At 43.0% G+C, this 17,151-nt stretch overlaps 1 protein-coding gene across 4 annotated transcripts in view; it reads left to right on the top strand.

The window, feature by feature from the left end:
• Positions 1-17,151, top strand: part of rev3l (REV3 like, DNA directed polymerase zeta catalytic subunit) — a 104,263-nt gene that overhangs the window by 43,073 nt on the left and 44,039 nt on the right. For all 4 annotated transcript variants that reach the window (XM_050058110.1, XM_050058111.1, XM_050058113.1 and 1 more), the window contains exons 2-7: positions 5,884-6,073; positions 6,223-6,297; positions 8,327-8,487; positions 13,291-13,429; positions 14,541-14,635; positions 15,870-15,974. In XM_050058110.1, coding sequence (XP_049914067.1) covers positions 5,884-6,073; positions 6,223-6,297; positions 8,327-8,487; positions 13,291-13,429; positions 14,541-14,635; positions 15,870-15,974 — 765 coding nt within the window. The remainder of the gene's footprint in view (positions 1-5,883; positions 6,074-6,222; positions 6,298-8,326; positions 8,488-13,290; positions 13,430-14,540; positions 14,636-15,869; positions 15,975-17,151) is intronic.

The raw sequence follows: 17,151 nt of genomic DNA on the forward strand, positions 1-17,151 counted from the left end.
TGGTTTCAGTCCTAATACAAATTTTAATAAGGGGGTTCGGCATTGGCCAGATATGACTGATCCATATTAAATAAATGACCAGTGTCATCATGATATTCAGTATTTTCACTGTGTGTGACAATACCAGTCAGTTAAGGGTTGACTAAATTTTGAGTGCAAAGTAAATTCCTTCTGGTACTGGTACTGTAAGCAACATGGCTTCATTTATGCATGCTGGGTCACGCCCTGAGTTAAGGTATATGAATGTGTAGAACTGATGAAGAGAAGGAAAGAAATAGTTGGATCAGTGAATCCCAACTAACAATTGCTTTAGGTGGCGTTACCAGACTGCTGTGTTTGAAACATGCCCTGGTCACGAATAGAAATTCCAGCCACTGTTATAAACCCACAAAACAAAATGCAAGCACACACTTTCTGACAGTGATTGAGTGGATCTTCTGGGTCAGGTGTGATTCCTTGTTTCACTTAGTGGTGCATTAATGGGACACTGCAAATGAGAACATGTTTGGAGGAATTCACTCAGCATACCAGTAAGATCACTTATAGATTCATGATGCCAGTTTCAGAAAGTTCTTGGTTAACTGCGCAGTCTTAAGTTTGACTGCATCACAGTAATGAGCCATCAGACTGAGGCAGCAGATGTTCTTTGTATCTGAAACATGAAATCCTGTTCAGTCCACACACCTTCAGGTTCTGCTTCTCTTGCTTACTTTCGTATGTGCTATCATCTTCCTTTCTCACACATATACCCACTCTGGCTTTCTTACTCTCATGCCGCAATTGTTTATTCTGTCTTTTCACCCCTCCCTGTTTTCTTTCTCGTGCAGACACGCACACTTTTCTCTCTCATTATAATTGTCCTCTCTGTCTGCTCTTCCTCTATGTCTTTGACTCTCTCGTGCTCTCTCAGACACACACTTTCTCCCTTCGTTTCTCTTTCTGTGGCCTGACCAGCTGGGTGGAAAGAATCACTTGTTTATCTTCCCGCTGTCCGTCAGGGGCTTTTGCTTTGCCGTTGCCTAGCAACTGCAGCAGAAGCCGACATTGGCTGCTTGTGGTGTGTGTGTGAGAGACTCCATGTTGACACGGCAGAGACACAGACAGACGCGTGCCGTCCTCACCGCTCTCCCACAGCTCCTTCACCGCCGGAGTGGCTGCCAGCCTTTGTGTGGCTCGCAGTGTCACTACACACACCTTGGCCTTGTACATTTAAGACGCACACATACACAGCGCTGACTTGACAGAGAGCTACTGATCCCACTGTCCCTCTGCAGCTACCCGGCAGCATAATCTGTTGACACTCATACTCTCAAAATGTTTTTAGAGATAATAATAGACTTCAGAATAACCACAGCTGATTGAAATTGATGAAATATTTTAAGTGAATAGTTGCATTTATGATCTATAATGAATTATATGTATGTAAAATGTAGGTGCACCCTCAATACCGAACAGTAATCCAGCTAATCAGTAAATTCCATCAGGTTTTTTGTGACCCTGACAGAAGTGATGGATGTACAACAGCCCAATAACCAATAAATACTTATGTCAAAAATGTAAAAAGTCAAAGATCAAACCTTGAAATTTACTTAACATCAGATTTCACCAAAGTCAAACCTTCCTGGCTTCTTGGGGTCTGAATAAAACACCTAGTGTGAATTGATTACAAAAGCACAATAACAAATTACAGGCTTGAGTCACCATAACAACGTGCAAGGAGGTTACAACCAAGCACGATAGCTCTTTTTGCTCATTAACACCAGACTAGGGTTGAAGAATGATGACCTGGTGAAAAATGGTCAGTCAAAATTTGCTCAACAACGCTGTGGTGAAGATGTGGTCAGGTTTTGACACAAAAAACACTTGACTATGGTCAGGACAAGATCATGAGTTGGATTTAAACCCCTGTGTTTGGTGGCACAAAAGCTGCTTGAAAAGCAGGGGCAGGCTGGTGAAAAACACCCAGGTTTGGTTGCTCAAATGCCAGTGGGAAATGCTGCGATGTCTTAGTAAAAAACACCCAGGTTTGGTGCCACAGAAGCCGTTAGGAAACCCTGTGATGTGCCGCCAAAGACACCCATGTGCAGTATAGAAAAACCACCCAGGTTTAGTGCCACAAACACTGGTGGAAATGCTGGGACGGGTCGCCAAAAACACCTGGGTTGTTTGTCGGTTTGGAGCAGTGGTCTGCAGATTGGCATAGGTGTCAGTCCATCCACCATCAGCCATCCCCTCCACCTCCTGATGTCAAATGATACCTATGAAATGTGCAAATGTAACAGGTCTGCAGAAATGTACAATGCTAACATTCTTATCAGGCAATAGTGCTGACAGTGTAGCTGTGCCACCCTGTAAATACAGATGGATTTTATTTGTCAGTGTTTCTATCATTCAGTAAATTGCTCTGAAAATGATCCTAATTATATCGTTCGCTACTGTTGTTGTCGTTTTAGTTGCAGAGGGGACTCCGCCACTCACTTGAGTCGTTGCTCTTGGTGTGGACGGCCCTTAATGAACCAAAACTCAAAGATACTCAGTATTCAGTTTACTATGATGGAGGAAAACTACAAACCTTCTTTGAGAAGCTGAAAACAGCAAGTGTTGATAACTGTCAATCAGGTATCAATATGTAATAGAGCCTCTTTGGTCAGTTGATCACTCTGGACTTCAGAGATTGTGTGCTTCATAATTTGGAGATACAGTTTTTCATGTGTTTAATATTTTATAATGCAGCCCTCATTTAGCCAAGCATGGCATTCAAACGAATAATATTTCATCTCCAAGGACAGTCTAACAATTGAAAATGTTCCGCTTTATCTCATAATGACAGTCTGGTGTGTGTGTTTGCCTCACACACAAACCTGTCCCAATACCACAGTCCTCCACAGGGAGCTCCGCCTGTGAGCTCCAGCATACGCTGCTCCCTGCTCTTATACGCCTGATGTCTGCTTCACTCTAGCACCAGGCCTCTTCTGAGAAGCTCATTGTCTTTCAGCACCACATCTCATCTTGCATCACCCTCCCCTCCCGTTTGGAGGCAGTCATATGTATCGTTGTGCAGAGAGATGCTGGGAATATTTCTTCCTCTTTTGGAAGCTCCACTCTCGTTCCAACAATCTCAACAATCGTGCCCAGGGGACTGCGGTATCGCAGGCGTCGTCTGTCATACCATAACATGAGGATGGAGAATTAGCAAGCTGTGGATATATATGTGTGTGTGTTTGGGGTGAAGGGACAGTGCCAGGACCCTCCTTCCCTTTCAGCTCCTGAAGCCCTGCTACCAGTGCTGAGTGTTGGGGAGGTAGGCATGTCTCTGGGCATGTGCAGACACGTCCAGGCAAGAGTCAAGCTCCTGCTCAATACTGCCTCCCCCTGTCCAGCTGCCAGGCCGTCACTGGTGCAACATCAGCGGACAGAGTCAGAAGCTCAGATTTCTGTGAGCCTCATCCTTTGTTGTCTTCATTTTTACCCTGCTGTTATTATCCCTTATGTAACCTGATTAAACACAGTACAGGCTCCTGCAGCAGACTGCAGATAAAAGCACTGGCCCAGGCCGGTAATGGCAGAAAGGGAATGAATCGGAGCGTGGCGTCTGCAGCACAGTTCACCTCAGTTGACTCCCAGGCAGTGTGCGTGTCTGTCTGGAAGTGATGATGTCACATCGCCCTGGTTATAAATACTGTATCTCCCTCTCTTGGCACGGGCTGACCTCACTTCACATCACTCAAGACCTCAATCCTCTCCACTCTGCTCCACCCACAATCCCCAGAGACACTCTCCCTCTCTGTTTCTGTTTAGTTATTTAGCTAATGGCCTGTTTTAACACAGTGTACATGTCTGTCATGAACCATGATATTACAGGCTTGTTGTCGCACTCATCCATCTGTGTTGCCTTGCAGTGATTGGTCAGAAAGTGCACAGGGGGGACAAAAACAGTTTACTGGACCCTCAGCACACTCCATCCATCCCACTTGCACGCTGTCAGTAGATTTAATAGTTTCTGTAGAAGAAGTCACATCTAAGGCTCCAGCTGCTCAGCTTATGTGTGTGTTCAAAAACTGTCACCGCATGCTGGGGAAAGAACAGTACAAAGGGTTGATTCATATCACCCTGTAATACTGGTGCGTATTTGGTGACAAAACGAAATCAAATTGTTGCCGAAGTGTTGGCTTGTAGCGTGATGTGCATCTGGATTAAAAGGTTGACTTACTGCCTTGGTTTTTTGAAGCATTTTTCTCTTTTTATGCAATTACTTTTCTGAGGGCAAAGTTTGGACATGGTAAAAATAAATATCACTTTTGTAGTCACTTGGGCTGTTTTTTAAAACTTAATACATTTTTGTAACGGACCAAAATGTGTCCGAAAACCAGCATCTAGTCAGAGACAGATTTTGGTAGTGTTTTACTTCAGTCTCTATCAGCTAATTTCTTTTGAGAACTTTCTTTTATTGCAGTTTTGCTCAATTGGTTAGATGCACTTGTGTTAGAAATATGTGTCCGTTGTGTTAGCTAATTATTGCATGAGAATACACAGATGTTTTAGAACTTTGACTCTGTGAAGTCACACCTGGTTGCTACCAGGTCTCAGGAAACTGAAGCAGAGGGAGACAGCCTTAATGTGGCATTGTACAAGTGTAAGATGGGGGAAGCTAAGAAGGGACCACAGTGTCATATTGGACTAGAGGTCGACTGATACGGATTTTTTTTATGGCTGATGCCGATACCAATGTTTTGCCATCAGCTTTAGCCGATGACAAATATGTCTGACCATATGCCACTGACCATATTAAACCATATTAAAACTTACTTATTTAGGATGGCTTTCAATACTCAGTAATGTGGTGACACTCCTATTTTATTTTATTTTATTGTTTTATCCTTTTATTTGTTGTTTTTTATTCATGAATCTGTTGTGTGTTGTGTTTTTAATTTCTTGTGAAGCACTTTGATTCACCTGTGGTCATTGTAAAGTGCTATATAAATAAAGTACATGACATGACATGACATGACATGACATGACATGACATGACATGATGTATGCCTGCGGATATGCCTGTCTGTAAATCAGGCCCCGGGGAAAAAATAAAAAATAAAAAAATCGGCCGAATGCTCCCAGGTGTTTGGCCAATGCCGATGCCTTTAAAAAAAACAAATATCGGCCCGATATATCGGCCGGACGATAAATCGTTCAATCTCTATATTGGACAGTGTAAGATCATACTGTCAATCAGTGCATTAAAGTGAGATGTTTATTTCAGTTGGTGTTGTCAGGTCACACTTAGACCTTTTTCCCACCCAGCGCATATATATGGCAAAATTGGGTGATAAAGTGCTTTCCAATTGCCAGTCTTCTTTTTTTTCTTGGTGTGATATGTTTGAAGTCATGTAAGCACTGGAAAACAGGGTTAGTAAAACACAGAAAGCAGCACTGAGGTCAGTGAAATTGTTACAGTGGTGACTTATTTTTTACTTCTCTTACTGATTCAGTCTCTTTTTCAAACTTTGTGCAGACTAATTGTGAAGGTTGTTTGAGCGCTGCCTGAATGGAGACGGACGTTATTTTGTGGCGGTGCATCACTGCGTAGCACTACAAAAAGAGCGACGAACAGCATGAAGCCGAGTCATTTGACTTGCAAATGAATGTCGATCGTAACCTTTCCTGCTAAATAAAAAAGCCAGATGTTAGCAGGTGTTGATGGGTTTTTGTCCAATGGAAAAGGGGCTTTACTGAGGTCAAGTACTGGGCTTGTGATGATGTCACTTCAGTCAATTTAAAGGCTGGATTTGTCAAGAAAAGAATTTTTATCTAATGCGTGTGACCAGTGAGAATATTACTGTATATGATGTGGCCTTATGTTCAACAGATTTTGTTGTTGTGTTGCAGGTCAAAAAACATGTCTCCACCTCCATGGCGTGTTCCCCTACATCTACGTGCCATACGATGGCTACGGCCAACAGCCAGAGCGTTACCTGCGGCAGGTGGCCTTCAGCATCGACAGGGCCCTCAACGTTGCCATGGGAAACCCCGCCTCCAGCGTCCAGCACGTCTTCAAGGTGGTGCTGGTCTCTGGCATGTGAGTGACTTATGATTTGTGGTCCTAACACAACTGAGCTGAGTGTGAAACATCACTGCAGAACTGTTTAACATTCATAAAATAACAGTGGGGGGAAAGATCCAGGTTTATATGCAGTATGTTAATGTGATCTTTTTCTTGTCTTACAGGCCTTTCTATGGCTACCACGCTAAGGAGAAGCACTTTATGAAGATCTATCTGTACAATCCTCAGATGGTCAAAAGGTAAGGTTACTGTGGATCGATGCAGTTTAATGTGAATATGGATCATCCCGAGCTTGTTTGATGTTACTGAAGGCCAGACTGTGTGCGCATGACTCTGCCAGCTCACTAAACTGAAATCGATTGCTGTGTATTCAGTTGTACAAATTGATTGGCTAAGTGTGCGTGTGTGTGTGTCCGTGTGTCCGTGTGTCTGTGTGTGAAAGCACACAGGAAGACTGTGAATTATTTGCCAGAGCGAGCAGCATTAGTGGTGACAAGGTGAGAGGAGCTGTGCAGCTGAATTGGTACTTGGCAGCGAGCGAGTGATTCACAGAAAGAGAGAGAGAGAGAAGCAAAGTGACAGGAAGAGGCTTGAGGAGAGGACATAATGTAACGATGGGATTGGAGAGAGAGAGATGAGAAAGGGAAAGGGCAGACTAAAATACAGACTGAGGAAGAGAAAGAACAAGGGACCAGGGTACAGAGAATACCTGACAGAGAGGAAAGAAAGGTGAGATTTAGGGAAAGCGGGAGAGAGGACGACAAAAGAGGGAGGCAAGGGAGAAGCAGAGAGTAAAAAGATGATGAAGGAGATGAGAGTGGCAGGCCCCTCGTCATCAGTCAGCGCAGAGCTCTGACCTTTAAAGGGAACATGACTCCAGGACAGAGCTCAAACATTCACACTGCTCTTTATCCACCAAGCAAGTAACAGTAAATGCCGGGGTTTCTCTGGTTAAGGACGCTTCTGGAAAACAAGTTGTCCTTTTTCTGTGTGGACATTCAACATGGATTTAAATGGAAGGATTACCTTTCTATGTTTGAAGAGGCACTCCACAGAACATTACTGATGAGAGTGACTCTTGATTATCTCTGCTTAAGCTTAATGGAAGCTACTCTGTGTTGGTGGGGGCATGTTGTTCATGGTAGGAAATATCAGGAAGTCCAGCTGGAGTAACAGATTAATGTGTTTACAGGGTCATCTTTTATAACATCTTAGGTAACAACACACTGATTTGCAGCAAAAGTTCAGCTGTGTTCAGCTTTTTTTGACATGGTGTCCACTTTAAGCGATTTCCATTCGGGAGCGGATTTAGTTTCCCTAACCATTCACTAGAGATGAACGTACTCCCGCAGATCTCATAGGTCATTTTTTTATTTTAACCCAGAAACCGCTGTTTCACGTCACGATGCCAGGTGAATCAATCAACTTGGAAGTGTGGGCGGATTTAAAGGTCAGGACCCAGAGAACTTTCTTCCTGGATGGGCTCGAGTCAGTCTGAATGCATCCTTATGGTCTGCTTACACTACGAGCGACAGTACAGCGTGACAGGGATGGGAATTCTGGGAGAGAAAAGGGAACTGCACATGAAAATCAAAGACATATGATTGGCTGTTGGAGTGCTGAAAAAAGTTGAGACCAGCTTAACTTTGATTTGTAGTGTGTCGCGCACATCAAGCAGCGACAAGTGTCAGGCGTTAGTTTATAGCTTCATGTTACCAGCTTCCATTGACAAAGACTTGTAGCCTCTTGCTTTGTCACCAGTAGCCTGAACATAGTGTTAGGTCGTGTTCAGACAGACAACAGTGCTGTGTAAATAAATGCAGCCCTCTCAGGCTTTCTCTTGCCACCCAAGAGTTAGATGCTTGTGGGCATGTTTGCACTGATCACTTAAGTTTTATACTCAATTACATCAGAACGGAACAAAGCCCTTTAACTCCACAGCGATGTGTTTTCATGCATTATTTTCTTGTTCAAGTCCCGTGGTTTGTTGAGGTTACATTGTAGAAACTTGGAGAGCCGTGGATCGCTGCAATAAAATTAAGCAAGACTGGATATCGTCAGGTTGTTGTCATGCATGTAGCACAGCCAAGCAGCCAAACTTGTTGCAGTCAAGACCCCTTGATTTCATCTCCGCTACACTAGAAACAACCTGTTAATGTTCAGATGAGGTTAAAATGACTAATATTTGTGTAATTGTCTCTTATAAATAAATTAGCGTGTCATTTTGGCAGATATCTTTTCTTATGGAAAAACCTCTGTTTGTCGTAGGGTGTGTGAGCTGTTACAAAGCGGAGCAGTGATGAACAAGAGTTACCAGCCCCACGAGGGCCACATCCCCTACCTGCTGCAGCTCTTCATAGACTACAATCTGTACGGCATGAACCTGGTTAACTTGGCAGCTGTCAAGTTCCGCAGGGGCCAGAACAAAGGTAAGAAAGACTCAAGTCATCCCAACGATTGTTGTTTTTCCTTTGTGACAGGTGTTAAAACTATTAATTAAATGTGACATCTGCCCTCACCCCTACCTCCTCTCTCTTTGGGGCAGCACTTAGGCAAATTGTCTTCTTCTGTACTGTTGAGCAAGTGGCCTACTTCTTCTGTCTCTCAGGACCCACAGTGCTGTTTTTTGTCTCTGCTGGACAGTGTGGGCAAAGCCGAGCGTCGTCCCGCTCACTGCATTGTTCCCCCCTGGCTCAGCGGGAATGGAGAGCAGACCAGGGGAAGGCTGCTATGCCTCGTGTCATATCGAATTATTCCTGATCTCACCTCAGCCTCAGGATGCCTCTGTCGTCTTTTGAGAGCCCTCTCTGTTTTCATCCCTGTTGTTGCCCCCTCGCTTCTTTCCACATGTTTTGTCTTGTGGTCTTTACTTTTTTTTTCTCTCTCTCTCTTTACCTGCACCTCTTTGGATACCCTGTCTCTCTCTCTCTCTCTCTCTCTCTTTCGTTGTTCTCACCAAGGAGGCAAAAGTAAAGTCTAGTGGAAGCCCACTGCCTCCTGAAAACCATTCAGGGAGCTTCTTCAGAAACATGAGATTGTTCGAAAAACTGAATCAAAAGGTGTGAGGACAGAACAAGAACAACAAGTGGATATTATGTGTTGGTAGCAGGCACTTTGAAGTCTCAAGGCTTTCTCTGTCCTGTGTGTGTCATTTGGAGCTCTGTCAGCCGTGCAGAGTGACGATACAGAGATACATAAGAATTGTGTCTTCTCCAGGGTTTGGCTTCAAACACTCCCATTCATAATGCTGATACCGGGCAGAAGCTTCATGTGCCACTTTGTGACATGTAAACAAAGTATTGGGAATGATTGTCAGGCTGATTTTGTTTTGTCTAATTTTAGCAACTCTGTACTGAACTACATTTTCATCCCCCCTTTAGAATCACAACAAACTGTAATGGTATGTTCCTGGTTACTGTTTCCATTACTAGTTAGCATGCAGTTGACTTTATAGGTTCAGAGGACGCAGATCAGCATTAGAATTAATTTGGAATTGTGTTATTCACTCTTAGTGAACTCAGTCTTGGTTTCCATCAGCTCCCCTAGGGCAAATATCTGACTCTAAAAGGTCCATGTAGACTAGCTTGCCATCAGATCAGTCTGCCTGCCCTTTGTTGGTTGTGGGCATGTAGTGCACAGTTTATTTATCAGAGCCTTTTCACTAAAAACAGCAGCTTGTTGTTGCTAGAAATTACTTTACTGAAAGCACAGACAGTTGACTAAAATATTAAAGTTGCAAATCATTAAACCAAAGCAGTGAGCAAAAAGCTGAAACACTCACAGAGCTGAGGGGAACTGCAGAGTGAGGTGATAATTATCTGTGGGTGCAATCACTACATGCAACCTCTTTTACATTACTCTTAGATAATGATAATAACACATCGCACTTATATAGCGCCTTTTAGAGTCCTCAGGTGCTTTACGTAGAGTAGGATAAAAACAAAGAAACACAGTAATTTCTTTATTGAAGACAATTAAATGAAAAACTAAGTAGGGTTGGCATGTCTGAAGAGGTGGGTTTTTAGGGCCTTTTTGAATGCTGATACTGTGTGGGCATTTTTGTGAGGGGTTAGTGACTGAAAACACCTTGTCACCCCAGGCTTGGTGCTGAGTATTTGAAGGAGGTTGGCATCAGCAGAGTGGAGACAACAGGAGGGGGACTGCTGATGGAGGTCAGAGAGATATGGAGGAGATAGATTGTTATGGTCCTTGTAGGTGATAAGTAGAATCTTGAAGTATATTCTGTGTTTGACTGGGATCCAGTGGAGGTTGTGGTGGACTGGGGTGATGTGGTCAAGTGACGAGGTTCTGGTAAGTAGGCAAGCAGCAGAGTACTGTACGTACTGAAGTTGCAATGTTATGGAGGTGATAGATGCTGTTTTGGTGATTTGGGTGACATGAGGCAGGAAGGAGAGTGTGGGGTCAAAGACACCTGAGAAATTGTGGACCATGTCCGCCAGAGTGATGACAAAAAAAAATACCCTGTCTCAAAATAATGAGTTATGTCAAAACATCGATTTAAAAAAAATATGAGAAGCTTTCTGAAAAGGTGAGTTAGTTTGCTAACTCATTTTTGTCATTATTTTGAGATATGAAGTCATTATTTTGAGAAAGTTTCTCATTACTTTTAGACACTAACTTATAACTTTAAAATACTAACTTCTTATTTAAAAAAAAAAGATTCTAATTATAACGACTTACAGATTTTTTTTCCCCCATTACTTTGCTGGAAATGGGCTTTCATATATTACACATAATAATTGATCCTTGGATCATTTAAAAATATTGATTATAGTAGCTTTAAATCAAGAATATATAACTTATATCTTTCTCCTACAAATGAAAAGTTTAAATCATAAGTAATGAAACACACCGTGTCTCAGTTTAATACACTCAGGGGGTTTACTGCTACAGCCTTACTTGGTCTGGTATAACCAGAAGCTTATACTGGCTATTCATTCATTCATTAATTTTCAGTAACCGCTTATCCTGTTGGGGGTCGCGGGGGGGCTGAAGCCTATCCCAGCTAGAGGGCAGCTCTAGCAAGAGAGGCGGGATACACCCTGGACAGGTTGCCAGACTATGGCAGGGCTGCCACATAGAGACAGACAACCATTCACACTCACATTCACACCTATGGACAATTTAGAGAACGGGAGAACATGCACACTCTGCACAGAAGGGCTCCCCCACCCTGGGTTCGAACCAGGAACCCTCTTGCTGTGAGCCAACAATGCTAACCACTGCACCACTGTGCCGCTTATAGTGGCTAATGTTGACTTAAGTTATCAAACTATACATAGATGGATATTGTTGTGTAAGTACCATTCCCACCAGTTTAAAGAACACAGAGCCATGGCTAATGGAGATTCTCTTCTTCCAGATGTCTCTTCAACAGGCTAGTGACTGTATTTTGTGAGCTGACCTGCTCTGTGCTACTCTGCTTTAGTATTGCACAGAAATGCCATTTACCACCAGCAGCAGCAGAGCCACACTCATTTGATGTCTGTGTGTTTATATGTTTCAAGCGTGTACTGACTCTTCTTGAAAAGTGGGCCCAGTGTCTATTCTTCAGACAGTGAAGCCAACAGTTGCTGAGCCTCATAGTGGGAGTGGCAGACTGAGGGGTTCCTCCTCAGATTTTGTATGAACCTGACTCTCACAGGCCCGACTCTACTTCCTCCTGATGGTGACTAAACCCCTGATTGCCAGCTCTGTTTGATCACAGCTTAGTCCTAATCTCAGACCAGTACCCCCGCTCATCATTGCTGATCAGACCTCTCCCCCCACACTCCCAGAGAGTATCCACCCCGGCAGGGCCGCCTTCACATGTGAGCGCATTAATGATTCAGGACAGGAAATTCCACACTTGACTTTAATAAAGTTCTTTTTTTAAAAATCCTCACGCTTGACTTCCCTCCAACTAAAGCAGGGTTCCCATGTTTGATCCACCTCTACACTGATGCAATCAATGGAAAGAGGGCTCCAGTGCCCCGTACAACAAAGAAACTAAAATACCCCAATAATAGGTACACCTGTTTACATTTTCTGCTCCCCTCAAGCTGAAACTTGAAAGCAAGTTCTTAATCTGGGATAAAGTGGAGGAATGATAAAAGGGACTGGGCTGATAAAATGGGCAGGTTTAAGATGAATAGAAGACTTAATGTGTTTTGAAGTCCAGTACACAGCTTGAACACCCAAAACAGGACAAGGGTCAAAACTGCAAGTCAGTTGTGTTCTTGAAATGACCCATTAAACAATGGTAACAAGGGTGTCTCACACTACACACTTACACCAGCCTAGTGCACTGCAGTTTTAAGGACTATTATCTTATTTCTTGTAGCACTGGCCAATAGTACCATTAATACTAGCATTGTACAAGTAAAAAGATTTTTTTTTAAAAGCCCAACTGGACAGGAAACATGAGCAGTCAGGTGAGTCAGCTGATTTTAGACAAAAGCCCAGGTTAGCCAAACTAATTTAGAAGAAAAAACAAAGGCAAACAGTAAAGTTATAACCCAAGCTGTCAGTTGTAAACTCCAACCACAGTTTACAGGCCAATCTTCTGGTTCAGCTTTGACCCACTCTACTTGCCATAGGTTTGGGTTTTCTACTGATAAAAGTGGTTTAGATAATCTGGCCAACCTGTTGTCCTGTGCACCACCTGTCTGTTTGTCTGGTTGTGTTTCTCTCCCTGACAGACTTTACTGAAGCTATGTCACCATGGTCTCAGATCTCTACAAAATAATGTCTACAAAACTACCCAGACCCATGTTGTGATAAACTTGAATTACTTCTTGATGGCAGTTTAGATCAGTAAGCAATGCCGAAACAGTTCTATGGTAGCTCACTGATTTTAGGGGAACATATCCGCAACCTCTGAGTAGTTGATGATGAAGGTTCATTCTGACCTTGGAACAGTAGTTGACAAAAAAAATCTTAAGGTCCACGTTTGTACGAGTTTTCTAGAGCTTTCAAGAGTAGTCTTTGACTCTCAATTTTGATATGATGGTCTTATTCATCTATGCAGATGATGAACTAATCACACTTATATTTACACTAATATTTGCAACAAACACACACAGTATATGTTCAGTATTTCCCCACATGAGCAAATGATGATTGTGCCTCCCCTCTTGTCACCAGACCAGAGATCTTGTTTCGACTGGCTGACAACTCCTCTCAGAGCTGTACCATGAACTGTATTGTGTGCCTGTGTGTGTGTTTTCTAGAAGATGCAGCAGCGGTCCCAGACAGGCAAACTCCCGGCCGCCCCAGCATCAGCCCCTGGAAGAGCCCCTGCACCTCCAAGCTCAACGACAGCACCCTGGGGGGCACGTTTGTCCGCTGGGAGGAGAACGCCATACCCTGGTGAGTCCCACCTGCTCAGCCTCTGCTGCATTAGCTCTTTGAGAATCGGACATACTTTCCACGGAGAGCTGAGGACTTGTGCAGGTCACATGGACACACACAAAGTTACATTCTTACTACAAGTTAGGGTTCGTGTCGGTCTGGTGTTCCAAGCACGCACATTTCTTGATCCATACTCTATTCAGTTGGTTGTGGTCAAGCACCACAATATTGTTTGCCAACAGGCATAAAAATCAAGAAAAAGAAGAAGCAGAAGCATGTGTATAAGGCAAGATGAGCTGCTGTTTTTGTTGCTATTGGCTGAACAACAAGAAAAACACTTGAATAGGAAATAGAATGTGCGACCTCTCAGTGAAGATAGGACCATGAAGAGGGGATACAGTGCATTGGTGCAAGAGATGAGAGATATGTAACTGGCACATGCACAGCCGGTGTGCTTGCTATGCAGACAGTCTGCACAGTCACACATTTTGGGCTGCACATGGACATTCATATAGAGGCTCTCATGGACCTCATGGACACGTATGAGGAAACTATGAATTGGATTATGAATTATTAGAATTTATTTAAAACTTCCCTCATTCTGCAAGAGACAGTTTTCTTCCATAGTTTGTCTCTGACTCATCTTTCTCTTTGTCAAACGGCTGAGGTCTTACTGGAATGCTAGCACACATAACTCATTTAAAGTTGATACTTGATACTGTTATTATTGCCACGCAACATAGTTAGCGGTAATTTTTTTTGTAAAGCAAGGTAGCTCAGTTCCAGTGCAAAGAAAGAGAAAAGAGAGGACGAAACAAGCTACAGACATCATCAACCGCCATAACAGCGCACACAAAAACTAATTACAATAATCAAAATTTAAAACAAAAACACTAAAAACAGAGAAGCATTTCTTTTATTTTATTTTCCCATAAACATTTAGCTTCCCATACCTGTTTTGCCATAAATCCCTCTAAAATAAAATAGTGCCCGACAAAAAGCTTTCTATCATCTTTATACATCAAAATACATTACCAACCAGTAGTACAACCGAATATACTGTTTGGCCTCTTGAAGCATCTTAGTAGTGCTTGTTTATGAATGTCTTGTTGTTTGTGTTTACCTGCAGCTCACTCGTCCTGGATGAAGTGGAGAAGCAGAGCACCTGCGAGCTGGAGGTTGATGCTGTGGCTGTAGACGTCCTCAACCGCTTGGAAATTGAAAGTAAGCTCACTCAGAACAACATCACACCTGCTGCATCCCTCTACCAGTCCTTGCCAGTATTTTAGAGCTCTCTGACTCAGTTGCAGGAATAAGACAGAAAACGGAGAGGTGAAAGGTTGTTCGCTGAATCATCATCAGTGCTGAAGGTGCTGCACGTTTGGCTGAGACGACTGAGAGAACACAGCTGCTCAGAGTGCTTCCCTCTGACTGTCTCCACACATCAAATCCATTAGCAGCCCTAAGCATAAACACCGCGGAGCTGACCTGACACCACGTCACAGGGGAGCAGAGAGGGGGAGAGATTAACAGAGATGAGGGAATCTAGGATGGAGGGATATTTTTTACTGAACTGAACAAAACCCATAAAGCAGACGGTTTTATCTGAAAAAGCCATGCACACCCACAACAGATGCAACCATTGCTTCTGTTTGGTGATGTATCTTACTGCAGAATGTGCCTAAATCTCAGGGTTTAGTCACTTTGTCTTTGGCCTTTTTGTTGCATTTCTCAATATTTGAAGGTTTTGTACATCTGGATTTATTTTATTTCAGACTGTGAGTGAAAAAGAAAGCCCATCCTTGTACTTGCCATGGTGGAAAAAAAAACACGTGGATCAGAAGAGGAAGAGGAGTCACCACATAATGACAACAAAGCTAAAAGCTTGGCATGGTTTAAAATAAAAAAAAAAACACATGTTTTCTTGGTATTAAAGTCAAACATTTCTCCAGCGGGTGAATTCTTGCTGGTATTTGAAGCCACAGGAGTGCAGATTTTGTCTGTGCAGCTTTAAAAGGACAGGATGAAATCCCGAGGTCACCCTGGGAGAGCCAGTTCTGCTGAATGTTTTGTTTGTGCATTAACTTGAATGGAGGCTGTAAGTATGCAGCGAGCCCTTCTGATTTACATCAGGCTGGACACAGAATCATAAACCACAACAAGCATCTGTCTTAAGAGTGGGGAATGGAAAGGAGAGGCCACTCCAGGGCAGGCAGAGCTCGTGTTCTGACTCATACTTTTCCATCTGCTCCGTTAACAGTGTATTAAAACTGCGCTGATGAAAATATAGCTACAGTATGCACGGGTTGGATTTTATGGTTAAGTCTGTCGTCCCTTTGATTTGTGAGTTCTGCTCGACATAAAATCCTGTCTCAGGTTAAAAACTCATATAGACAGCAATAAAATATGATGGCATTGTTAGCTGACACATTGTGCTGTGACTCTCCTCTCTGTCCAGATCAGATCGGCAGGAATCCCGGTCTGCAGGCCATCTGGGAGGACGAGAAGCAGAGGAGGAGAGAGAAGAACGAGGCATCCCGGATAGAAACTCCTGAGTCACAAGGTGAGCAGAGCCACAGTGGAAACTCTCTGATCATGTCTTGTGGCACAGGGAAGCTTTTACTTTGTGTCTTGGTAATTTGGGGCTGGACTTCTCTCAAAGGCTGCTGACAGACATGTTGTCATCAGACTGTAAAGGTACCAGCAACCTACACAATTGACTTCACCCACAAGCCTTTCAGTTCCTAATAAAGACGTAAATCTTGGGTCACAAATTTAGTTTCATTTTTACTGATTGCCACACTGTTACCCCAAAAAGGTCGTTACTGAATTGTTTAACTAGATTTATTCATTTAAGAGGAAACAGTGCAGTGATTGGGGACTATTTTGAGTGGTGGATTAATCCACATTTGGTGCTCTAGTGAGTGTTAAGAGAAGCAGCACGGTGTAAGTGGGATTGAGTCAGATTAATTGTGGTGTTGCCAACAAAGCACGTCCGCAACACCACTCCACCTAACCTGCAGCTCACTACAGTGTATACACAGTAGTATCTTAAAGGGACAGTTCACCCCCAAATCAAAAACACATTGCTTTCCTCTTACCTGTAGTGCTATTTATCAGTCTGGATTGTTTTGGTGTGAGTTGCAGAGAGTATCACTACGCCCACTGATACGGTAAGCAGGTGTAGTTCAGGAGAAAGAAAATAGTTCCCACATGAAAGTGCACACAAAGAGATCTATGGATCTTGAGTATCTTGAGTAACCAGGTCATGATGTCTGTTAAGACACATTGCTGTTGAATTTCTTAAATGTACAACGTGATGTCCTGTCTTAACTTTGACCTCTCTTACCACTTGCCCCACTAAACTTGATTGAAGCAATGTCTCCGTGCTCTCAGATCTCAGCAATTACTTTGGTGAGCAAAATGTTATCATAACTGTTAGAAATAATGGTCAAGATGATGAAAATAAGACCTAAGTTGTAAGAAATTCCAATTATCTTTTGGGTTGGAAAACCAAAAAAGAATGGATGTCTGTAACATGCTTAAATAATTGAAAAAAACTTTTTCGAAATGTTCAAAGCTACACTGAGACGGTCTCATTACAGTGGTGCCAGCCTTTCTGTTTTCTATGAGTTATGACAGTGTTTTGAGGCAATACAAATTCTTTTGTGGCTAACTGTATTGTTTCATCATGTTTAGCTCCCTGTTGGGCAGTAATGTGTGTCTTTGTTCTTTTGCTG

The sequence above is a fragment of the Epinephelus moara genome, chromosome 12, assembly GCF_006386435.1.
Source record: "Epinephelus moara isolate mb chromosome 12, YSFRI_EMoa_1.0, whole genome shotgun sequence".
NCBI lineage: Eukaryota > Metazoa > Chordata > Actinopteri > Perciformes > Serranidae > Epinephelus > Epinephelus moara.